Below are 24,303 nucleotides of genomic sequence, written 5' to 3' on the forward strand. Positions count from 1 at the left end.
ACGAGGGAGACCGTTTTCGTTCTTTGAAGATTACGTCCTCTCTTTCTATCTCTCTTTCTCTTTCTCTCTCTTTCTTTCTTTCTTTCTTTCTTTCTTTCTTTCTCGCAGCATCCTTCGTACTTCTTCGCACCACCTTATCCCTCTTTACCTCATCCCTAACACCTCACCCAATCTCTCCGACCTAAAGTCAACCTCTCAACACCATTGCCAAGCAAGATTTTCGGTTACGTTTGGTTCTCTCATACCAATGGAAATATTTCAACCGACTCGAAGAAGTTCCAAGTAATCCTTTTCATTCTTCCTTCCTTCCTTCCTTCCTTCTTTCTTTTTTTTCTTTTTTTCTTTGCTTCCTTCCTTCCTTCCTTCCTTCCTTTCTTATCTGATCGAAACCGATGATATTTTTGACTCTTCCGCGACGACCGTGATTTTTATCGTCAGAAAGGAATCGGCAAGGAGGTTGCGAATAACGAAAGAATTCTCAGGTTTGGGATTAAGAAAAAGGGAAATAATCGAAAATCGTGGCAACGGGCAGGGTTTAACGTCCTCGACGTTCGATCTCTCTTTTTCTCTCTTTTTCTCTCTCTTTCTCGGTCCTTTCGGTTTCTCAGGAATGTCGCATGGCTCTATAAAACCCTTCACTTAATTTCCGCCTCTCTTCGGTTTATCCATGGCCAACCATGGAACACGGATTCTCCTTTTTCGAGTTGCGCCCACAGGTTCTATAAAAGTAAAGGGGAAAGAAAGAGAAAAAGAAAAGTTTCACAAAAAGTAAAAAAGCTTTTTCCTTCACACCCAGAAAGACAGAGAGAGAGAGAAAGAGATAACTAGGATGGCTCGTAATTCCCACCCTAAACTCTACAATTTATGACTAACTCTTCTCTGCTTTGGTTAACTTATAATAATCTGATGTCTGACGAGGGAGAGACATCATCATCTCGAAAATTATTCTTTTTTTTTCTTTTTTATTATTATTTTTGATAAACTAGTCCTTTCTACGTATTCTATCAGATAGCAATTACTTCCTATGGGATAGATTCAATGACGCGTAAAGAAGTAATATACACTTTGTGCTTCATTTACATACTTGAAAACAGCAATGGTACTTTCCAAAGTCAGCACCATATATATATTTATATATATATATATATATATCTCGTAGAAGTTATTGATAACAGGATAGATACGATTCATTATTCTCGAAATGAGATCAACGAAATAGATAACAGTTGTTTCAAATTTACACCCGTTGCGTTGCGTTGCATTGCGTTGCGTTGCATTGCGTTGCGTTGCGTTGTGTCTGAGTTGAATTGGATTGAAATACGATTGAGAAAAGATGTAATGATCCGTTTTATAATATTCTCCTATTTTTTCTTTTGTTGTTTTAGGTGCAAAAGAAACGACGTATCATCGCTAGGGTTCAATGCCGCAACATTAAGAATGAATGTCCGAAGCCCACCTGCGACGAACCAGTCTTACTTCCGGGAAGATGCTGCAAATCGTGTCCCGGTGATTACAGTACGTTTTCAGACGGTAGTACATAATTTCATTCGACGACGACGACGATGACAAAAACAAAAAGTAAAAAAAAAAAGAAAAGAAAAAAAATGTCCAAGTCGATTACATTAACTTGCTACAAAGTTAATTTTTTTTTCTTTTTTTCGAAACAATCAAAATACAATTTCTTCTTATTAATATATATACATATGTATGTATGTATGTATGTATATATATGTTATCAAATTCGTTCGTGCGAAATTCTTCGTGGCTATTGCGTCTGGCTTTAACCGGCCGTGACTACTTTGCTCGTTTGAATACTACCAATACGATTATATTATTATTGTTTATGTGTGTGTGTCTCTCAGATAGAAAGAGAAAGAAAGAAAGAAAGAAAGAAAGAAAGAGATAAAAGCAAGACTAATGCAAGTTATGAATTTATTCGATAGATTAGTAAATTCTATTTCGTCCGTGGTAATAAAACGATCCCACACCGTAACAGGCGTGGATGACCGTAGAGAAAGAGAGAAAGAGAGAGAGAGAGAGACAGAACGAGAGAAAGATAAGTTTGAATTCCAGAAGGAATTCGTAACGATTGGACTCGATCAAAAACGCTTTGAATTCTATTCGTCTGTAATAAAACAACGACTATACGTCGTCCAAAATGTTTCTCGTTGTCCCGTAAATTCATTAGGTTGATTCGCGACGATGAAAAGAAATAATAATAATAAAAATAATAATAATATTTGAAAGAGAATTGTCAGACTCCCAAGGAAAATTCGCTGTTGTCTCTCTCTCTCTCTCTCTCTCTCTCTCTCTCTCTCTCTCTCTCTCTTTCTTTCTTTTTCTCGAACTCGGCTCGTAAACATTGCGAAAGTATACGATCACAATAAATCGAGAGACACGCAGCATTAATGAGAGTCAAGTGCCGTGCATAAATCATTTATCAACGATTACCAAGCGCCTCTTTGTCGTCTATCCTTTTTTTTTCCTTCATCTCTCTCTCTCTCTCTCTCTCTCTCTCTGTCTCATTTTCTTTTTCCATCTTTCTCTCTCTCTTTGATAAGTTCTTATCGATCGATCGTATACATTTGCAAACCTCGACTAATCGTCACGATCGAAATCGTCCTCTTATTCTTATAATATTTGTTCTACAGGTTCCGATCATTAATGGATTAACCGATCGATAGATCTTTCCTAATGTCAATTTCTAAAGACTAAGTCGTTCGACGAGTTTCTCTCGAAGCTTCCTCGTATCTCTTTCTCTCTCTCTCTCTCTCTTTCTCTTTTTCTTTATTTCTCTCTCTCTCTCTCTTTATTAATTAGTATTAACTAATGCAAACAGTATGGCGTCCCCATGCATTTCGACGAGTCCGATGATTTATTAAACTGATCATCATCCTACGACTCGTTCATTAGTTAAATCGTTCGTATTCACTTTGAAACTTTGTGTTTCTTCTTTCGATAGATATCGATATACTATACACACACATGCACATACATATATAATATATATACATAACGTTAGATTTATAGTTAGATTCTTTGTTCCTATTTCTTAGATAGTTCCTCGAGAAGTTTCATCGTGTCTAGACACTGTTCATTATAATACGATAAAAGTTTCTTCTCTCTCTCTCTCTCTCTTTCTCTTTTTCTTTCTTTCTCCCTCTCTCTTTTTCTCTTTCTCTGTTTCTCTTACGATGGCTTCATTAAAGTACTAAAGCTGTGTATCACTGTGGTAGAAAATACTTCTCGAGTATTTAATATCACGCTCGTTAACGTCCATACTACCGCGTTTCGTCCTTAAACGGTTTATAGTTTATAGCTGTCTTTTTTTTTTCTTTTCTTGTCCTTTTTTCATTCTTTCTTTCCTTGCAATATTTTTTCCAAAGATTTACTTGTCTCTCTTATTCGGGCATTTTTAATAAACGTACTCGTTAGAAAGGCTAGGAAATGGTTAGACCGGTTCCTATATAAAAATAATAATGAAAGCTTCAAACGTTGAAGAAACAATTTTTTTTTATTTTCTCTCTCTCTTTTTTTCGTTTAAAACACATACGTCGAAGAAGTTCAACGTACCGACGTATTTCCACGAAAACTATTCGATAAATTCAATATATTAAATGTCGTAATAGTTGTAATAAAGTTTCTTATCTAATTTTTCTTACAATCTTAACCAATTATTACATTTATCCTTCGTCTTATCGTCGATGATTGCATCGATTAAAACGTTAAATCGTAAATAGAAAATGTTCTTGAGAACTTTATCGAGAGATATAAAGTAATTTCATGTCGTTTATCATGCGACAGATACTTACAAGATTTCTTCTAATCATTCTTTTTTTTTCTTTTTTTTTTCTTTTTTTTTCTAACGCATCAATCGTCGCGATTATCGACACTCGAAAAAATATCCAAACGGTAAACTTCTTCAACCTCGTTCTTAATACGAATAAAACGAGAAAATTTATATATATATATATATATGAAAAATAAAGAAAGAAAAAAGAAAACGAAAAAGTGACTTCATCTTGGAATAAGTATTACATATAGATTTGCATCTCGTTCGAGCGATCGTCTTATAAATTCAACGAGTTAACGATTCGTATAAATATAGATTTATTTTATAACTTTAGCCTGGATATAAATTACGAACTATGGTTTATAACCTTCGAATAACATTATCTCTAAGCGTCAGCGAACTACGACGACAACTACAACAACGACCAGTTGCATTTCTCTTCCACAAATAATAATAATAACAATAACAATAACAATAATAATAATAATAATAATAATAATAATAATAATAATAATAATGACACTAATAATAATAATAAGAAAAATAAGAATAAGAGGACGATGGAATCGAAACTCTTGCATATCTCGAGGATAAGAGATCGCAATGGTGAAGTTTATATGCTGTTACTACTACGACGGACGAGGTCGTGCCAATGATAACGACTGAACGACTCTGAGAGAGCGAATTGGTGGAGGGTAAAAACGAAGAAGGAAAAATAAAAAGAAAAACGCAGAAAAATAAAAAGAAGAATAAAAAGAAGAAAAAGAGGAGGAGGAGGAGGAGGAGGAGGAGGAAGGAAAAAAAAGAGGAGACGTAGAAAAAAGTGAAGCGGATGATAAAGAGAGAGGAAGAGGGAGAAGAAGAGAGAGATGGAAGAGAAGAAGAAGAAGAAGAAGGAGGAGGAGAAGGAGGAAGAGGAGGAAGAGGAGGAGAAGGAGGAGAAGGAGGAGGAAGAAGTTAGCGATGCTCGGAGAGGGCGGGCGCCACGGTTTAGCGCCATGGCGCCGGCTATATTACTGCATGGCGTCACTTCGATTAAGCCGTGCAATCTAAATGTAAATATTAGCATACGTAATGATCGGGGCATAACGCGTGCGAGCATGCGGAATGAGAATAGACTAGAGAGAAGGAGGAAGAGAGAAGGAGAAGGAAGAGGGAGGAGGAACGACGAAGAGGTGGAAGGTCGTGAGGAAAGCGAAGGAGGTTCTGTGTATGTAGGACTTTACTCCTCTATCGACTATCTTTTTCCCTTTTCCTTCTTCTTCTTCTTCTTCTTCGTGTTCTTCGTGTTCTTCGTCTTCGTCTTCTTATGATCTTCACCTTTATCGCTTAGCTTCTTCGAAGCTAATGGAAAGTAGACAAAATTGTGTAGTATGTATATATATATTTACGTGCATATGTATGTACCAAATCGTTAATTACTAAATAATGAGAAATTTGTTTTGGCATACGTTCAGACTTTCTCCTTCGAAAGTAGTGCCCCTTACCACGAAAACATATATCAAGGTTTTCTTTATATATGTATATGTATATATGTCAATGATGCGCTTGAATTTCTGATTCCTTTCGTAAGATTGCTTTTTCTTATTGGCTTATGCGATATCGTTTACGTTAGATACTTCTCTCTTTCTTTATTTCTCTCTTTCTCAAGACAAGAGAAAAAAGTAAAACGAATATAAAGTATTAATGATATAAAGACGATCAGAAGAGAAATATCATTTTCGTGAGCGAAAAGTATTATAGACGTTTACGTTTTAACTTTGCACATTACGTTCTGCCTGTTTTATATATTACACGAAAGAGAAGAAGAAAAGGAAAGAAACAACATAAGTGTATTTCAGTGACTTTGAATCTAACTTCCAGTCGACGAATAATAATATACAATACCAACAACAACGGTAACAATAATGATAATAATAATAATAATAACGATGACTACGACGAATATATTTACTTTGCTTTCTACGTATATAATATATATATATTATATATATACGTATGTAGATACGTACGGAGACTCAGAATTCGCGTAGCTCGGTTCTAAAAGTGCTACAATAAATATAACTCCTGCATGCAAATGCTATTTATCGACGGGAAAGAAAGGGCGGGGAAGGGGTAAGTAAGGGAGAGGGGATTTTAACAATTCAGGCGCATGTTACACGTTAGAACGTCGAACATACGTTGCCTCCTGCGCATTTTGCGTCATGGCATTAGGTTTTCTTTACGAGTTCCTTATTCATCGAGTTACCGTTTTCTCCTTTCCCCTTACTTATCTACCTACCTACTTATTTACTTACTCCTCCCACCTCAACCCTTCTCAATTTTTCTTTTTTCTTCTTCGAACGTGTAACACTGGATTAGGAATGATTACAAAAGCTAAATTCCAATTTGCTCTTATGGTCGTATACGAGGAGAGAGAAAACAAGAAAGAAAGAAATGAATGGGGATGGGAAAAGCGTGGGAAAAAGACAAAAGATCAGTCCAAGTTGCTATAAATTCGTTCGTTGGATTGTTCCTCTCCTTTGATCGTGTATATATATATATATATAGATATATATAGATATAGATATATATATATATATATGTACATATATGTATATTAATCCAGCATTCCTTCCGTGTACGACGACACAAGCGCTAAGTCGAGAAACCAGATTTTAAAGGTCACAGCAAAATTCCAATTGCTATCGCGAGTAAATAGAAGAAAAGGAAAAATTGTAAGGAATTGGCTCTCTCTCTCTCTTTTTCCCTCATTCCACAAACACGATTTGCAGTTGGCATACGATTTGCGATTTGATTTTTTGTTTGAGTTTTTTCTTTTTTTTTTTTTTTTTTTTCAATACTCGAATCCCGAACACCAGAACGTGACTTAAACTTGATTTACTATCCTAGTTGTTGAATTAATGTTTCTAGGAATAATAAACGATAAAAGGCGTTTTACATATTTATCCTTAATTAAAGTAGGGAGTACGAGGAGAACCCATGGGATTTCAAAGATACGTAAAAGGATATATGCGAAAGATAAACCATCGAAAAGTATCTTAAAAAAGAAGAGAGAAAAAGAAAGGAAAGGGAAAAGAAGGAAGAAGAAAAGATATGAAAGAATTATTTATCGTTTACGTTAATCCTTTGCGTTTGGTAATTGGTGTGACAGTCTCATTTCGTCTTCTCAAGCGATGTTGAGGTTGTCGTCGAACGATTAGCGATACGTATATACTCTTTTATGGTTCTTCCGAGCCCTCACCTAACGATTGGACTGTCACATCGATTCTCATAGTTGTTTTAAAGACGTACGTGAAAAATAAGTAACCGTGAGGATCCTTTAATTGTCCATTTAACAGTCTCTTCGTTCAATCGAAAATATATGAGAGAAGGGGAAAGAGAAAAAATGGACGAAATAGGATGGAACTCGTTTGAATCTCCCGCCTTGAACTCTTCTCTCCTCTTTTCTTCTTCTTCTTCTTCTTCTTCGTTCTTTTCTCCTTCTTTCGAGTTACCTTCGAGTTTACCTCGAGGGCACTCGAGGTCGCTTGCCAAGACCCACGATCCGCGTCTTCGGAGGTCATCCGCAGTCTGTACGTAAGTACGTACGTTACTTACGTATATATTAATGCGGGATGCAATGAAATATACTAAAGAAAATCATTCACGATATTATTTCTCTCTTTTTCTCTTTCTCTTTCTCTTTCTCTGTCTCTGTTCGTGTACGTATCTGTGCACCGTTGATGATGTTTCGGGTTTTAGATCGAAAAATTAAACGATTAAAAAGTTCAAAGAAAAACAAGTACTATACGTACCACGTACGACTATCGCAAAATCTAGAAATTATATTTAATGAGAAACGATGAAAACAATTTTTATTTTCATAGTAAATATATTTCGCGTTGTCTAATATATGTTTGTCGTCGTCGTCGTCGATTTAAATATGTATACCTGCGCGTTAACTCGTCAACGCTCGTTACGCTTTCTCAGTAGACAAGCAAAGAAATCGATATCTCTCGCTGGATCACTGTATCCGCATCGCAATCACGATCGTATTCACAGGAGTGACTTGTTCGCTTCTCTTTTTCGTTGTTGTTGCTTTTTTCTTCTTCTCTCACTCTCTCTCCGTCTGTCTGTCTGTCTGTCTGTTTCGTCGAGCAACTGAAGAGTATGTTCTAACGCGAGGAAACATGGCGTCGTCGTTTCTTCTCCAATTGTCCATCCGAACGAGAAAATCGGAAATCTATATTTGGAGATATTGAAAAAAAAAAAGAAAAAGAAGAAGAAAAATAGCAAGAAAATAAAGAGAAAAAAAAAGAAGAAGAAGAAACGTAGAAGAAAACTATAGCGTTTGTTTTTTAACTGATAAATTCTTTAAAAATTTTGGACGGATCAGATCGTGCTTATACTTATTTATTCTTAGCAATTAAAGTATCCAAGGCGACGAGATCGACGCGGCAAGCGTCCATAAAAGTAACATTCGAAGTAGCTACGGTTGGCGCCAACCGGCTCTTTTCCTTACCGTACAGCCATTCTTTATGGTTCGTACACACAGATCGCGACTGAATAGGGTATATAGATTCTCTCTCTTTCTCTCTCTGTTCCTTAATAGCAGCAGCCATAGTTATTTTTGTTTTACGTTGTTGTTCCTTTTTTTTTTTTTTACTCATATCAACCTACATAGACCAGCGTCCATACCAAACTCGTATTCTAGTAATCACCTTTTCGATTCTCTTCGGTTATTCTTATCCACTGTCGGATAGTTTTCTTTTTCTTTTTTCTTTTTTTCATTTGTTTATTTATTTATTTATTTATCTCCCTTTCTCATAAATTTGCTGACATGGTTGATTTGTTTCAGGTACCGACACGGTTCAGGATCTACCAGCTCAATTGACGTCGGAGGAAGAGGAACGAAGCTTAAAACGTAATTTCTCTTCGCAGTTTTTTATTCTCTCTCTCTCTCTCTCTCTCTCTCTTTTTCTCTCTGTATCTATCTATCTCTATCTCCTTCTTTCTTTTTCTCTAAGCGAAACGCTATAACTCAATTCGCACGGGATTAAAGTTAGCACCTACGATCGCGGTAAAAGATATGCCGCTGATATACGAAGTTTATCGGTACGAGAGGAACGCCATCCAATGTTACTTGCGAAAATCGTTATTTATGATTTTACGGTGTACCGTTTTAGAGAGCGTCGAGTTATTTACGTGCTCTTCGGAAAGAGTCCTAAGTAATAATGCCGAGCTTACCAGGCGAATATCATAAAATAGAAGTTGATTTTAACCTACAATTCTTTCTTCTTCTTCTTCTTCATCATCATCATCATCGTCGTCGTCATCATCATCATCTTCTTTTTCTTATTTTACGAAATTGATTTTTATTTTAATATCGTTCGACAGATTTCGGTACGCTGTTAACCGGAAAAACGTCCCAGGCAGTGCGCCGTGACGACACAGTGCCAACATCCAATTATAACAGCGCCTACAATTACTTAGCAACCGGTCGTTTCACGTTCCACCGTAAGAATTTGTATTATTCGTTCTACCTATCAGCTGGGACACCACGACCAAGGAGTATACAGTTCATCGATGGTTCCGGTAGCATTTTGGAAGAGCAAACGATCGATGCCGCAGGTGGTGTTTATCAGAATGCAACAGGGAAAGTGTGCGGTGTTTGGAGACGAGTACCAAGGGATTACAGAAAATTATTACGAGAAGAACGTCTACATGTATCATTCATTTGGGAACCGTGCGCCAGTTTGACAGGACAGTTGTCTCGTTATCGAGCGTTATCTACCGAACAATTTACGTCCTTGTTGGAACCAACTATGGGGGTTGACAGATCGCTGATGTCAGGAGCAGGTGGTACAGCGATCGTTTCGGCGTCCTCGGCATCGGCACCATCCATCCACGTGTCTCTCGTCTTCAACGGAGTCTTTCTACCAAACGACGTCTCCGAAGTACCGATAATCGTTCAACTCGAACACGTTGAGAAGGATTACGTGGTATTGAGGGAAGAAATAGTGGTTAAGAAGCCATCGAACGAGTTGAACTTTGGCGAGGTTCGAAGCGCTTTGTCAGGAGCTGATCTGCGTCTTTTAACGCGAGGGAAGTTATCTATCAGTATAATGTCTAGAAGAGATCCTCAAGCTTTGAGATTGTCCGGTATGGTCGGTCCACGTGTCAGCTGTGACATGTATCAGACGTTGTTGATATCGGAGAGTCCCTCGAGAGCCTCTGGATTGGCTTGGGCTTTTCTTGATCGTAGTGGTGCCTTGAGATACGGCGTTAGATTGATCGGTTTGGAAGAGGAGAGTCCATTGGTAACATTGGTCGACGAGGGTGGGAAACGTCGTACAGAACTCGAAGACCTGACACCATCTTTACGAGACGGTTTTGCTAATGGTACACTGGATCGACCTGGGCCACGTTTCCTCGAGCCATTGTTCAACGGTGAACTCTCGGTCGTCGCAGCTTCTCATCTAGGTTCGTTGTTACGCGGTCGTCTTCTTCAAAGGCCTGTAGCGGATGCCAGAGACACAGCAGCACCGGTTTTGTTGAGAAGACTTACCGAGGATTCCCAATATCCAGCCCCTACAGCTTTGATTTGGACCGCGGTTGATCTCGATTGCGCTCTTCATTACGAACTCGAAATAGCTGGATTGGAACAACCCAATACGAGCTCGAACGGGGATCAAGAAGCACGTACTTTCCGTTTGTATTTGGAAACCATGCCACTTCTAGCTCAGGGTGCTCCAGTCGCGAGGAGACTCCTCGAGGAATTTACAGGAAACGTTCTCGAGGGATCCGTCACTGGACTCTCACCTGTAGAGTTATACAGGATCGAGTCTGGCATCGGCTTTCTCGAAGTGACGGACAAACAAGCGGGCAGTTTACTGAAGGCACCATTTAAGGCCAGGGCACCTCTCAGTTGTCTTCCCCATTACGCTGACAACGACGTTGCCTCGGTCGTTGCTTACAATCTTCATCCGCCAAGATCGGAAATCGAAACTGGCGCTTGTTTTCATGAGACCAGATTCTACGAGGAGGGTACTCAATGGACATCCGCCAACGACCCATGCTCCATGTGTCACTGTTATCGTGGATTGGCTCAATGCGATCCGGTACCTTGTCCAGTCCTTGCCTGTCCTCAGGGCAAACAGCTCAAACCAGCGGCAGGACATTGCTGTCCTATCTGCTCGAGTAAGTAGTCGTTTCTTTTTTTCTTTTTCTCTTCTCTCTCTCTCTCTCTCTCTCTCTCTCTCTCTCTCTCTCTCTCTCTCTCTCTCTCTCGTCTATCGGGATTCAGAAAAAAGATAAAGTTACTCGCGCGAAAGATTCGTCTTCTCGATTTCGCGGTTTCTTCATCTCCCACTTTGGTTAGCAACAGTTGACCAAGAGATCGAATACGATATCGTGGCAACGTAAACATTACGAGTCTCCCTCCTCCTTTACTCCCTTCCCTTCCTCTTACCCTCCCCTATCCTCACCCCATCGTTCTGCGGGTTTGCAAGTAGCTAATCGCGCGTTCGAACGTGAAACTATTTGAAAATCTCTTTTCACATTGATACCTTTACAGTTACAGCGACGAATACTACTACTACCATTACCACTACCACTATCACGGGCAAGAGCAACGTCACTTACGTAGGAAGAGGTTGCATACTAGCCGGTCAATATCATCCAGCTGGAGCGTCCTGGCATCCTTATCTACCCCCAGTTGGATTCGACACTTGTGCCGTTTGCACCTGCGACGTAAGTTTAACGAATCCCCGATTTCCTACTTCCTTAAAGAAAATTCTTAGTTGCCGTTCCGACGATATAACGACGTCAAACTTCCAATGCACTCGTTTTAAGGATTTACTTTCACTCGTACGAAAGCGTTTCGCAACGTCAACGTCATTCCATATACTACCATATATTACGATTCTAAGTAATAATAAAAGTACACGTGATCTTAAGAAAATTCAAAGAGATAATATATGAATGCGATATATATATATATATATATATATATATATATATATACATATATATATATATATATATATTGCTTAAGAAAGAATGTGATATATAAATTCTGACCAGTCACGAGAACTGGTGCGTTCGATGTACGTGATCGACGATTCCTGATGACGTAGACAATTTCCTTTAGACGATATTACGGAGAAAAATGAGGGAGCTTTAGAAAAGGAAAAAGAAGAAAAGTTGGAAAAACTTTCGAAGTACGTCTTACACTTCTTTTATTCTATCGAGTCTCGCAGGTAAAATCCTCTTTGAACGAACGATTTGCTATATATCTTCCTTCGTTCCTTGCGTTTGTCTTTTAATTGCTCGAAAGCTGGTGGGGGGAGGTAGAGAGAGAGAGAGAGAGAGAGAGAGAGAGAGAGAGAGAGAGATAGAGAGGCGAGAAGCCTACGAGTCTTATTCGTTCCTCGTCCATTTATCTTACAGGCTGTCACGTTGGAGGTGAAATGCCCGAGAGTGCAGTGTCCGCCATTGGATTGCGACGAGAAGATTGCCTTTAGGCCGGACAAAAAGGCATGCTGTAGGCAATGTCCTAGCACGACACCAAGTTCGGCTACTGCATTAAACGGCAATTCGGATGGGATGAGTTTGCCGCGTGATCAGGCGGCACCCTCGACCCGTCGTTCACCCGAAGAAATTTTAGCAACCGGTGGTTGCAAGTATCCACTTGGTGGACCGTACGAGAACGGTATGGAATGGCATCCAAGAGTTCACTCTCACGGGGAGATGAAGTGCGTCAAGTGTCGATGCAAGGTGAGATATATATATATATGTGTGTGTGTGTGTGTATGTGTATACAAATATAGATATAGATGGATAGAAATAAGGTCAGTTTTCATAAGGGAAAGCATCATTCGTTCTTTGAGGATTCGAAAGCTCATTTTCCCCTCTTCCGATCCATTCCCTTCCCAATCCTCTTCCTCAGCCAACCGCCGCGTGGTTCGTCGCATGGTTAGATTAATCTTATTTATCGAGATTGCAATTGAAGAATTTCCGATCGTGCGAGACTCGTTGTTGCCAAGCAAGATTCTCCTCGGCAACGACCACGACTCGCTTTACTTTTGCTCCTTGTTCGCGCCGTGTGTGCTCGCTCACTCGTTAGAAGAGTAACCTCATTGCAATATCCAGAGACGGGCACGACGAGAAACCTTTAAGGAGAAAACCTTTAACCGGACTCGTTCGCCCGGACCGACCATTAAAAGGGTCCATCCATTACGATGAAAATGGAACATGGCCTCGGTCTCTGTTGTATGCTCGCGCGACCGTATCGGCCTCGTATTTCGAAAGAAATCGTCCGTCCGTTCGGTGTATGGTGAAAACTAAATTTTCTATTTTCTAATTCAGTCGAGGAACGTAACCGATTATATTTTTTCGTATCTCGATCAATTTCAAACCGATGATGATCTCATTTAACGTCACGATTAAGATGAAGATTAGAAAAGAAAAGAAGAAGAAAAAAAAAAAGAAAACAATCATCATTAAGACGGACCTTAACCAAGGATGAACTTGATATTCTTTCAGAATGCCGAGGTCAGGTGCGAAAGGAAACGCTGTCCAAGATCTCTCTGCAACTCGATAGCGCATCAGATAAAACGAGGCGACTACACCGTAGCAGACGCCGACGATTGTTGTACGGCACAATGCCGTCGTTCGAGACGTCATCATCGTAACAACAATCATCATCCCCCGAGGCATTCGGTCTCTCCAAGAGAATTGAGCTGAGGATGGACAGGAGGACAGATTCTTTCTTTAAACGAGGAAGAAGCAAGTTTTTTTTTACTCCTCATCTCAAAACCGAGTGACTCGTTTGTTTCTTGTTGCTCTTATTATACAGAGAAAGAACTCTTATCTACTTTTGCCGCACCACTGTTACGTGTAATATTTTTAATGTTTAACGTACACACGCACCACGTACACACACACACACACACACACACATATAATGTATGTATATGCGTGTGTGTGTGTGTCCTAATCCTCGTTAATCGAGGACCAATCTAATGGAATTCGGAAAAGTAGAGAACGAGAAAAGGGAAAAAGGTATAGGGTCGAGTATATCGATTCTTACTGGGTATCCAACACGATGGGAATGAATGGAGAGAAAAAGTTCATGAACACCAATGAAAGAAAAAGTGAGGAGACTCTCTCTCTCTTCTCTCTGTCTCTCTCTGTCTCTCTCTGTCTCTATCTATCTCTCTTTCTCTATCTCTTTCTCTCTCTCTATCTCTCTCTATCTCTCTCTCTCTCTCTCTCTCTCTCTCTCTCTCTCTCTCGTGGTCTTCGTTCTTGCAATCGTTCATACGTCGGACCCCATGGCACCCAGAGGCCCGCAGCCAGACGTTTTATTAATCAATTGGCTCTCATCAAGAGATAAACGAAACGGAAGCTAAACTGCTCTCTATTTACGAGCTACTATACGGCACGACAACCTTTCCAACAAAAAAGATTAAAAAAAAAGAGAAAATGAAGGAAGAAAAAAAGGGATAAAAGTGAAAAAAGAAAAACAATGACGATGACGATGACGATGACGATGACGATGACGATGACGATGACGATGACGATGAGAGGGAGATGAAACTTTAGTCGTAACGGTATCGCAGTGCTCTACTGTACCCACCAACCTCATCGAGTTACCCAGCAACCAAAGAAGACTGAAGAACCTCCGATGGCGACATCAGTTATCATAATGCGATATCACTTGCTTCATAATCTTACTAATTATTTCAGCTTACTATTATTATTATTATTATTATTATTATTATTATTATTATTATTATTATTATTATTATTTTATTATTATTATTAATATTGATATTATTATTACTACTATTTACTATTACTATTGTTGCTGCTACTGCTACTGCTACTGCTATTGCTACTACACTACTACTACTGCTACTACTACTACTAGATTATTGCTATTGTCGCTACTACTACGAGCTACTACGGTGCACCGTAGATAACGTTACCTATATCATTGTAAATATCGGATTATCGTTCCATCACATTAATTATCATTCATTGCTTGCAATTTTCTTTTTGGCAAAATACCTACAATTTCATAGTTCTATCCTTTTTTGTGTAATCGCTTTTCTTTTTCTCATACCTGCATATTTATTATCGTTTCTTTTATCACTCTCTCTCTCTCTCTCTCTCTCTCTCTCTCTTTCTTTTTTTTCTTTATTTCTCTATCTATCTAACTATTCGGACAATGAAACCTTCTCAAAGAAACGTTTCGTAGTATTCTAACGTCATAAAAGGCTTAGTAGACCGCTTGACAAGGTGACGCTATAGCATTATTTTCCTCCCCCTCTAAATACCCACCCCCTACCGCCCAGGTAATAAACATATACTTATTGTTAGAGAGGTTGAGTCGGTACGTGATCAGTGCTGTCTTTGTTAAAAAGAAAAAAAGGAAAAAAACATAAAGAGAAAAGAAAAAAAAATAATAATAATAATAAAAAACGGTAAAAAATGAACACTCACAAAAAAGAAAGAAGGAAGAAAAGAGGTTACGGGTTGGAGAACAAAAAGTAGACGAAGAAGAAGAAGAAAAAGAAGAAGAAAAAACAGTTCAGTAATGTCCGTCTGTTATCTAGTATAATACTTTTTTTTTCTTTCTTTTTTTTTTCTTTTCGTAAGCGCGCGTTTGAATCGTTAGATCTTTTCCGACGATGAATGACAAAGGTGTAAAAGTTGTGTCTACGTGAAACGTTAAATTGACGTAAGTAAGTAAATAAGTAAATAAGTAAGTAAGTAAGTAAATAAGTAAATAAGTAAGTAAGTAGACGGAAGGGTAGTAAAACAACAAACGAACGAGGGTGGAGGGGGAAAAAAAGGAAAAAGAAAAAAGAAAATGGGGTCTTGTACTACGTTGTCGCGGCAGCTGGCAGGCCTGGTTGCTTTTTCGAAAAAGGCAACGATTTCTTTCTCCCGTCGTCCACTAAACAATCGGGAGCACAAATTTCATCTGCGGCGTTTCTTTTTTCTTTTTTTTTGTTTTTGTTTTTTTTTTTATTTTGTTTCTTTCTTCCTTTCTTCTTCTCCGAACGTCGTGTAATACCTATGCTCGTTCGAATATTTTATTAACGATGGAAAGTATTTCTTTCTTTTCTTTAATTTCTTTCTTTGACACACACACAGACACGCATATACAGACACATACAGAGAGAGACATATACATACAGACGTACATATATACATATTTTTTACGGAAAGCGTTGATCCGCTATTTACCGTTCGTGCCTTTAATTAATTATTTACGTGCATGCATTAGTCCGATACCATTAACTATAGTATTAGAATATATAGGATTTTACTTATGATTATCACGGACAGTCTGTTGATTGTTGACAATTTTGTACATAAAACGAAGAAGAAGAAGAAGAAGAAAGAGAAAGAGAAGGAGGAGTAGAAAAAAAGAAATGAACGTATATAATGTGTAACGAAATTATGCATCTATCGGTATGCTAATGAACGATCAATTATTATTATTATTATTATTATTATTATTATTATTATTATTAATTATTATTAATATTATTTATACAGCTCGATAGTTTATAATATATCTTCATCGAACCCGCGATATACGGGATTTGATGTAACAAGTTATCATTTGTAATTATAGTTATTATTATTAATGTCATTATTATTTAAAGTCATCACCACTTACGTATGCATGTTATCTATCTTTATCTAATTTCTTTTTTCTTTTCTTTTCTTTTCTTTTTTCTTTCCTTTCTTTTCTTTTCTCTCTTTTTTTTTTCTTTCTAATAGATTTAGCTTTACAATTTTTTGAGTTAAATCGAATGGCAATGATTTTTTTAGATAGTCAAATCGATCAGATCGTATCGTGATTAGGATCAATTTAAAATCATAGATCATTATCCTTCGAATCGAATCGAAAATCTGTGCGATATAATTTAATAATCGTTATTCAGCAGCACGTAAAAATTTGTTTGTTAAAGAATAGATAATGTACTGTGCCAAAACAATGAGATATAATTAATTAATCAATTTAATTAATTATTATCGGTTTATTATCATTACCTTAATTAGACTTATTGCCATTATCTCTAACTCCCATTGTAATTTCATTATCTATGTATACATACATTCAGATATTATCTTTCTTGTTACGCCGAAAGTGAAATAACGTACCTAACTGTTGACACTGCTAATTAATACAATGAAGCTTAAATAGCGAAAGAAAATGTATGCCGATTGCAGTATTTTCATTAATAAAATAAATTTACTCCAGCTCGTTGATTTCGTCTGCACGATAAGATTTATTTCCGTGCAATCTTCTTTTTTTTTTTTTTTTTACTTAATCAAACTCGGAAATAACGAAAGTATATTTTCAATCGGTCATGGCGAAGCTCCTGTACGGATATACGCACGAATAAACAAACAACTAAAAGTTACATTTTCGATTTTGTAGAGAATTTGAGCGCATCGTCTAGAGCATCAAGTAGAAGATCGACGTGACGGTACGTAGAATTGTTTCCCATCAAACCAATTCGTAAAATTTTGCCAACAGTTGGGCCAAGTCCGCCGCTGATCTCAACGCCATATCTAGATCAATGATTTATCAAACGATCAATGGTTTCACTTTTTAAAACGTGAGAAAAAAGAAATGTTTCTTTAAACAGACATCAAAAAGACGTTTTACCTTTCCATAGCTCTAGCAGATAACATTTTAACATCGATACCATTTGGTATCTCGATAGATACGATCGTAGATAACTGATATTTCGGATTTTTCACGTAAAGTCGAAATCCACGTTTCAGAAGTTCCTCGCGCAATTTGATAGCCACGGATGCGTGTCTGGACCAACGAGCGCGTAAACCTTCCTCCGTTAATTCGGCCAAAGCTTCGCGTAATCCGTAAATAAGTGTGGCACTAATCGTGTGATGATAAATCCTTGGATTGCCAAAACAATTCCAATAATCACCTAATATCTTCATGTCCCAATAATATGTTGAAACATTTGTACGCCTATTGAAGATCTTTTCACTGGTTTGGATCATTTTTGAACGATTGATAAACACTTTGAAGATAAGTATTATTACATATATATATTCTTTTTTTAATTAATAATTTTCTAATTACGTACACTGCTAATGGACTGAACGATATCGGCGTTATACCTGCCGGAGCACCAAGAACTTTTTGACTGCACGCATAAACAGCATCGATCTTCCAAGCGTCTACGAATAATTGCTCGGCTCCTAACGACGCCACACAATCGACGATTAACAACGAATTGTACCTGGATAAATAATATAAAAGAGATAAACAACAAAGTTTTGTCAATATCCTCGATTAAAAATAATTCGGATACGATAAGAAAGAATCTTATGAAATTCACCGATGAACGAGATTTCCTACACCTTCCAATGGTTGTTTCATACCAGTCGAAGATTCAGCTTGTACTACGAAAACTGCGGCGGGCTTGAATCTTTTCAAAAAAGATTCTAAAATGTCGAGATCGAAACCAATTCCGTATTCGGTCGTCAGGAATTCAATCTACGATATCAATTGTCCTGTTAATATCTATTCAATAATATTTCTTTGTCTTGTTCTGTTTTCTTTTTTTTTTGTTTTGTTTTGTTTTGTTTTCTAATGCGTTCGAAAATGTTCGTACACGTGCACCAATACGATTTGCCATATTGGCAGCACGTTCACCCCAAATTCCACATTTAGCAATCAACACTGTTTCTCCTGGCTCGATTAAATTTCCCAAGCATGCTTCCATACCACCGTGAGCCGCTGTACTCAGTGCCAAAGTTAACTTGTTTTTCGTTTGAAATGCGTATTGAATCCCAGCCTTGATGTCGTCCATTAACTGAAAATTTATCGAATATTTTAAAAGATTTTCTTTTTTTTTTTTCTTTCTTTCTTTCTTTCTATATCTTTTTTATAAATACCTTAAACATTTCTGGATGAAGATGGCCTATCACCTGATTCCCCAGTGATCGTAAAACTCTTTGCGAACAATTACTCGGTCCAGGTCCCATTAAAATTTTGTTGGGGATCTCTAATGGCTTTAAAAGTTCCTTAGGTGGATCCACTTCCATTTTTGAGCACTATTATTTTAATGTAACTTTGATCAAATTATATTCAGTATTGAATGCGGCACAAACAAGCTACGTAAGCTCTTATCTTTTAAGAAAAAGAAAAAGTATTACTTATCAGGATTCATAAATAAGCTTTATCAGAGAGTTTTTACGTAATACATATATATATATATATATATATATTAGGTTATACCACGTTAAATTATACCTCTGCTTTTTTTTTATAACAACGAGTATAAACAGTAATTCTTGAATTAACTTTTTTTTTAAGAAAAAGTTTTGCTTTCTTTACGAAATATATGATAAAGATTCCTGTTTTATCAACCAATTAACAAATCTGTAATAGTATATTTCTGTTTCATTGACCGAGTAAAATTGTCGGTAACAGTAGATTTCTATTTTACTCTCACATCATGTGATCCTGATACAATACTCGATTCGCGGGAAAAATTTCGCTTCGTCTAGAATTTGAAATTTCTAACAGGAGAGTATAATATATCAGGAGATGGCACGAACCACTTCTACGTCACGTGACAAGATACGAAACTAAATTCGCGGGAGATATTTTCGAATTGTCCAAAATTTGAAATAGAGACTAATTTTTTATAGATTAATGTAAATATATCGATTTTTTTTTCCACGTTAAACACTTTTCACTTTCGTTTTAAATTTCGTAAAAAATTTTTCCCATCGTTTGACTCGCAAAAAAAGTATGGTTTGCTTCTGCGTATCAAACAAATCAATAAAAAAATTCTTTTCGATAGATTCATTCCTTCACGAGATATTTCAATCTTAAATGAGACACCCTGTATATACATACATACATATATGTACATATATATATATATATTTATCTATGTAAACGTATATGTATATTTATCTATAAATTTATCAAAAGAAAAAAAGAAAAAGTATTTTATCGTCTATCTCCTCATTTGTCAAGAAAAGTTTTGTTTACTTCGCGTACAGTGTTTAATAAATAGTTGATAATAATTCGTACCTAGCAAAGCTTGTGTTAATAAAAGTGTGAAATAATAAAACAATAATTTTTTTGTATATAAAATAATATATATTGTTCAGTATAACGTTGACATGTTATATTTTCAATTGACTTTGTTCAATCTGATACGACTTAACCTGATTTAACCGATTATCGATGATTGTGTACTCAAGTTTCAGTATTTTTTGTAAATGTAAATGATTTTTGATTTATTCAGATAGCGTTTATAAATGAAATTGATAGATATATGAGAAATCAGTAGAAATATTATCGTTATTTTGTAAAGATATATATATATATATTATCATGCGAGTTCTAACATTTTTTCTTTATATTACACTTTTGTGGAACATTCTTGTGCAATGTGGGTCTTCAGAAGATCATTATTTCATGATAGAAGCCAATAATCAGAAAGAACGTGATTTATTGCCAATTCAAGATTCAAATCAATTCAAATACCATCCTACCTGGGATAGTTTAGATGCTAGGCCTCTTCCTGCTTGGTACGACGATGCCAAATTTGGTATATTTATTCATTGGGGAGTATTCAGCGTTCCCAGTTTTGGTTCAGAATGGTTTTGGAACAATTGGAAAGGTATATTTGTGTATTTGCGAAACAAAAATAACAAACACGCGTTATAACAAAATTTTTCTTTGTATTGTAGAAGAAACTGATACTAAATATCAAGATTTCATGAAGAACCGATATCCACCTAATTACACTTATCAAGATTTTGCACGTGATTTTACTGCAGAATTTTTTAACGCATCTCAATGGAGCGAAATATTTCAAGCTTCCGGCGCAAAATATGTTGTATTAACCAGTAAACATCACGAAGGATATACGTTGTGGCCGTCAAAATATTCCTTTAGTTGGAATTCCATGGATGTAGGACCGCAGAAAGATCTCATAGGTATTAAACACGTTTATTTATATACGAATTAAATTCTCATTCATTCTTATTTGCATTTTAGGTGAATTGGCAGCAGCGATAAGATCGTCTACCGACATCAAGTTTGGATTATATCATTCTTTATACGAATGGTATAATCCTATGTATCTTAACGACAAACGAAATAATTTTACAACCGATCATTTTGTTACTCAGAAAATAATCCCAGAAATGCACGAGCTTATAGAAATGTACAAGCCAGAAATTATTTGGTCGGATGGCGATTGGGAAGCTACGGATTCTTATTGGAAATCAAAAGAATTTTTATCTTGGTTGTATAACGAGAGTCCTATAAGATATACAGTAGTTGTAAATGATAGATGGGGAACAAATATTCCATGTCATCACGGTGATTTTTATACGTGCACGGATCGTTATAATCCTGGTATATTTTATAGAGCATTTACATTTGACTTTGTTCCATAGAAACAACATCATTTTTATTATTACTTCCTTATACTTTTCAGGAGTACTTATCCCACATAAGTGGGAGAATTGTATGACCATTGATAAAAAGTCTTGGGGCTTTCGTAGAAATGCTGCCTTGGAGGAATATTTGACGCTTGACGAATTAGTAAAAGAATTAGTAACTACAGTAAGTTACGGTGGAAATTTATTGATGAATGTCGGCCCAACCAAGGATGGTATCATTTCACCAATATTCGAAGAAAGATTACGTGGAATAGGTCCATTTATTTTTTTATTATTATCGAATTGAACTATTAAATAATATTAATATAATTATTGGGTTTATAATAGGTTCTTGGTTGAAGGTAAATGGCGAAGCTATTTATAACACTAAACCATGGAAAATACAGAATGATACGTTAACGAGTGATGTATGGTATACGCAAAGTAAAGACGAAAAAAGACTTTACGTATTGATTCTGGAGTGGCCAAAGGAAAGCGTATTATCTTTGGGTTCTTTAAAAGTTCCAAATAATACGCATGTATCGCTGCTTGGTTTTACAAAACCACTTAAAGTACGTATTAACGATCATTATTGTATGTGATAGCGTTTATAACGATGCATATTATTAATTGGTATTGCTTGTTGTACAGTGGATGCAATATCCAACAAAACTCGTTGTGCATTTACCGTATGAAGCTCATAAAGGAGAACCAGCATGGGTATTAAGAATTGAACAGGAATAAAAAACTCTATTATGCAGATTAGTTTTAATCAGATTAATTTACAGAACATAATCTTTTATAAAATTTTATATAAATCTTTATATGAATATGAAAAAGCCTGCACCTTCGCAATCTTTCTTTACAGATTAAAAATTTTGTAAAGAAATAATAATGTAATTGGAACTTTAATCGATATAATAAGTATTACCGTGATGTAATAATTAATATTCAATATCAGAGTTTAATGTTCTTTTTATATAATCTTAATTGTACTTTAAACATTAGCAGCTTCATAGAGATAAGCACCCAATAATTTTGTCTGCAAAGAAATTATCAGAGTTTATTAAATTTCAGATAAGCTTCAGCTGTCTTCTTCTTTTTTTCTTTGAAATAATTACAAAGGGAAATATACTTACACCTTGGATGTAATTATATATATTTAACTTCTCATTTTGAGAATGTGCTCCATCATCGCCTGCTCCAACAGGTAAGAGCAAAACATTTTTACCTGTGACCTCTTGGATCGTAAGAGTAACTGGAATAGATCCACCTTCGCGAGAAAGATCAGGTTCGACCTTATAAACGTGTTTAGTAGCGTTTCGTCCAGCTACGTAATTCGGATGATCAGGATTTTCTGACCATGGTTTACCTCCATGATTCATAATCACGTTAAATATATTTGGACTTTTCCTAGCTTCCCATTTTTCTTTCAAATAACTTGTTACTTTTTCAACAGTTTGATCGGGCGTCATATTGGGTACTAATCTAATCGAAAATTTGCCAATAACTTTTCTTGGAATAACAGTTTTCGCACCGGGCTCGCTAAAAGCTCCTTCGATTCCATGAAGGGACAAACTTGGCTGTCTCCAACGGTGCATCAAAAGTTGAATCTTACGTGAAAAAAAATATCGAAAATCTAACAATTCATTTCCAAATATTTTTTAACAAGTTTAGAAGAAGATATTTCTTTTAAAAATACCTTGTCCTCGTTATGAGGTAATTTAATCGCTCCGCAAGACTCGCGAAGTTCATTTACGTCAAATTCAATAGTTTCGTAACTGTTTAATTCTTGAACAGTAACAGGAGCAACATCGTCATAAATTCCATTTATTAATATTTTCCCATTGATATCTACTAAGGTATTCATCAAATAAATGAGATCCGCCATTGCTTCGTGTACAATACCACCGAACGTCCCGCTGTGCAAATCTTTGCTCGCGCAAGTTACTTCGATTTGGAAATAACAAATTCCTCTTAATCCGTACGTAATACAAGGTTTCGTAGTCCCCAACCAATAGTTATCAGATATGCAAACATAATCTGTTCCTTTTAAAAAAGTATCTTTACGTTTCCAAAGTAATTCGTCTAATCCTTCGCTGCCACTTTCTTCCATACCTTCGAATACAAACTGTAAACTCAAAATTAGTCTACGTTCTAAGCGATTATCCTACTGAAAATACCTTCAAGTTAACTGGAATGTCAGCACCGATGGCTTTGTAAGCTTGAAGCGCGTGAATCCAACATAAAACTGGTCCTTTATCGTCCGTACTACCACGTCCATAAAGTTTATCATCTTTCTCAATAAGGACAAAAGGCTCTGTATCCCATCCGTCTTCTTTAAGCGCAGGCTGCACATCTAAATGTCCATATAAAAGAATAGTTTTTTTGTTAGGATCAGAACCAAGATTTCCTAAAAGTACCGGTGGCAATGGAATTTCAGTATCGTTGGGTAATTTTTGTACTCCTATATCGGCTAATTCCGTTGTGGCACCAAGCTCTTTCAATTTTACTTCGGTCCATTTTACCATATTAATTATTTCATTTCTGTGATCTGGCCATGCGGAAACAGATTTTATAGCAACTGCTTCTCTTAGATTATCAATATATTCTACTTTATGATCGTCTATATATCTGCAATAACGTCGATATATGAACAATTTATAGATCTTTATATTAACAAGGAAAAGATAATATATATATATTTTTTATTTATAATTTAGAAAGAATTTTACTTACTTAAATAATTTTTCTAATGTCTCAGGAAGAGACTTGACTTCTTGCTCAGTCATTTTAAACAAAGAATTAATATCTCCAACTAAAAACTGATAGTATTTCTTATATATTATAGTACAAGGAAAAAAATTGTGAAGAAAAGAAATATATTATAATATTTTCGATAAAGAACATTAAAAATGAAGATAACTTATCAATTCACCTTCCACTTCCTCTTTTTATCAATTTGATAGCTTTCGTCGACTTGAAATTTATGTGTGCGCGGGACGCCATCTGGTGGTAAGATTCTTAACTAATTTCGAATATTAACATGATTTCAT

The 24,303-nt window shown here is 36.3% G+C and overlaps 4 protein-coding genes across 12 annotated transcripts in view; 2 read left to right on the top strand and 2 right to left on the bottom strand.

The window, feature by feature from the left end:
• The window catches only part of LOC127072337 (dorsal-ventral patterning protein Sog), a 56,654-nt gene extending 39,592 nt beyond the window's left edge, over positions 1–17,062 (top strand). For 7 of the 8 annotated variants that reach the window (XM_051012693.1, XM_051012694.1, XM_051012690.1 and 4 more), the window contains 6 exons: positions 1,386–1,515; positions 8,634–8,699; positions 9,173–10,975; positions 11,352–11,527; positions 12,227–12,553; positions 13,322–17,062. In XM_051012693.1, coding sequence (XP_050868650.1) covers positions 1,386–1,515; positions 8,634–8,699; positions 9,173–10,975; positions 11,352–11,527; positions 12,227–12,553; positions 13,322–13,522 — 2,703 coding nt within the window. In that variant the 3' untranslated portion in view covers positions 13,523–17,062. The remainder of the gene's footprint in view (positions 1–1,385; positions 1,516–8,633; positions 8,700–9,172; positions 10,976–11,351; positions 11,528–12,226; positions 12,554–13,321) is intronic. The other variant, XM_051012695.1, reaches the window with a different exon arrangement.
• A 45-nt stretch (positions 17,063–17,107) lies between these two features.
• LOC127072364 (alanine--glyoxylate aminotransferase) lies at positions 17,108–18,970 on the bottom strand. Its single transcript, XM_051012767.1, has 6 exons — positions 18,734–18,970; positions 18,451–18,651; positions 18,175–18,332; positions 17,920–18,075; positions 17,475–17,819; positions 17,108–17,377 (listed from the first exon to the last, which is right to left on the bottom strand). Exons 1-6 carry the CDS (start codon positions 18,881–18,883, stop codon positions 17,224–17,226), a joined length of 1,164 nt encoding a protein of 387 aa, XP_050868724.1. The 5' UTR covers positions 18,884–18,970; the 3' UTR covers positions 17,108–17,223.
• A 727-nt stretch (positions 18,971–19,697) lies between these two features.
• LOC127072355 (alpha-L-fucosidase) lies at positions 19,698–22,334 on the top strand. The gene is made up of 6 exons (XM_051012746.1): positions 19,698–20,478; positions 20,549–20,797; positions 20,859–21,221; positions 21,304–21,522; positions 21,596–21,819; positions 21,899–22,334. Exons 1-6 carry the CDS (start codon positions 20,190–20,192, stop codon positions 21,989–21,991), a joined length of 1,437 nt encoding a protein of 478 aa, XP_050868703.1. The 5' UTR covers positions 19,698–20,189; the 3' UTR covers positions 21,992–22,334.
• LOC127072354 (cytosolic non-specific dipeptidase) lies at positions 21,997–24,260 on the bottom strand. Of its 2 annotated transcripts, XM_051012745.1 has the most exons (6): positions 24,186–24,260; positions 23,987–24,072; positions 23,431–23,881; positions 22,950–23,378; positions 22,387–22,860; positions 21,997–22,289 (listed from the first exon to the last, which is right to left on the bottom strand). In XM_051012745.1, exons 2-6 carry the CDS (start codon positions 24,037–24,039, stop codon positions 22,245–22,247), a joined length of 1,452 nt encoding a protein of 483 aa, XP_050868702.1. In that variant the 5' UTR covers positions 24,040–24,072; positions 24,186–24,260; the 3' UTR covers positions 21,997–22,244. The 2 variants fall into 2 exon arrangements, with proteins under 2 accessions (XP_050868702.1, XP_050868701.1); XM_051012744.1 differs by lacking the exon at positions 24,186–24,260 and having other exon boundaries at positions 23,987–24,179.
• Between the last annotated feature and the right edge of the window lie 43 nt (positions 24,261–24,303).

Source organism: Vespula vulgaris, chromosome 25, assembly GCF_905475345.1.
Source record: "Vespula vulgaris chromosome 25, iyVesVulg1.1, whole genome shotgun sequence".
NCBI classification, from domain to species: Eukaryota; Metazoa; Arthropoda; class Insecta; order Hymenoptera; family Vespidae; genus Vespula; species Vespula vulgaris.

Excerpts from the sequence above, each read along its gene's own strand:
- LOC127072355 (XM_051012746.1), top strand. The coding sequence starts at position 20,190 with ATGCGAGTTCTAACATTTTTTCTTTATATTACACTTTTGTGGAACATT. Across the intron at positions 20,479-20,548 it reads GTTTTGGAACAATTGGAAAG|AAGAAACTGATACTAAATAT; the intron begins GTATATTTGTGT and ends TTTGTATTGTAG. Across the intron at positions 20,798-20,858 it reads ACCGCAGAAAGATCTCATAG|GTGAATTGGCAGCAGCGATA; the intron begins GTATTAAACACG and ends TTTGCATTTTAG.
- LOC127072364 (XM_051012767.1), bottom strand. The coding sequence starts at position 18,883 with ATGGAAGTGGATCCACCTAAGGAACTTTTAAAGCCATTAGAGATCCCC. Across the intron at positions 18,652-18,733 it reads TTCATCCAGAAATGTTTAAG|TTAATGGACGACATCAAGGC; the intron begins GTATTTATAAAA and ends ATAAATTTTCAG. Across the intron at positions 18,333-18,450 it reads CAAATCGTATTGGTGCACGT|ATTGAATTCCTGACGACCGA; the intron begins GTACGAACATTT and ends TTGATATCGTAG.
- LOC127072354 (XM_051012745.1), bottom strand. The coding sequence starts at position 24,039 with ATGACTGAGCAAGAAGTCAAGTCTCTTCCTGAGACATTAGAAAAATTA. Across the intron at positions 22,861-22,949 it reads TACCTCATAACGAGGACAAG|ATTCAACTTTTGATGCACCG; the intron begins GTATTTTTAAAA and ends TTTTCACGTAAG. Across the intron at positions 22,290-22,386 it reads TATATAATTACATCCAAGGT|ACAAAATTATTGGGTGCTTA; the intron begins GTAAGTATATTT and ends ATTTCTTTGCAG.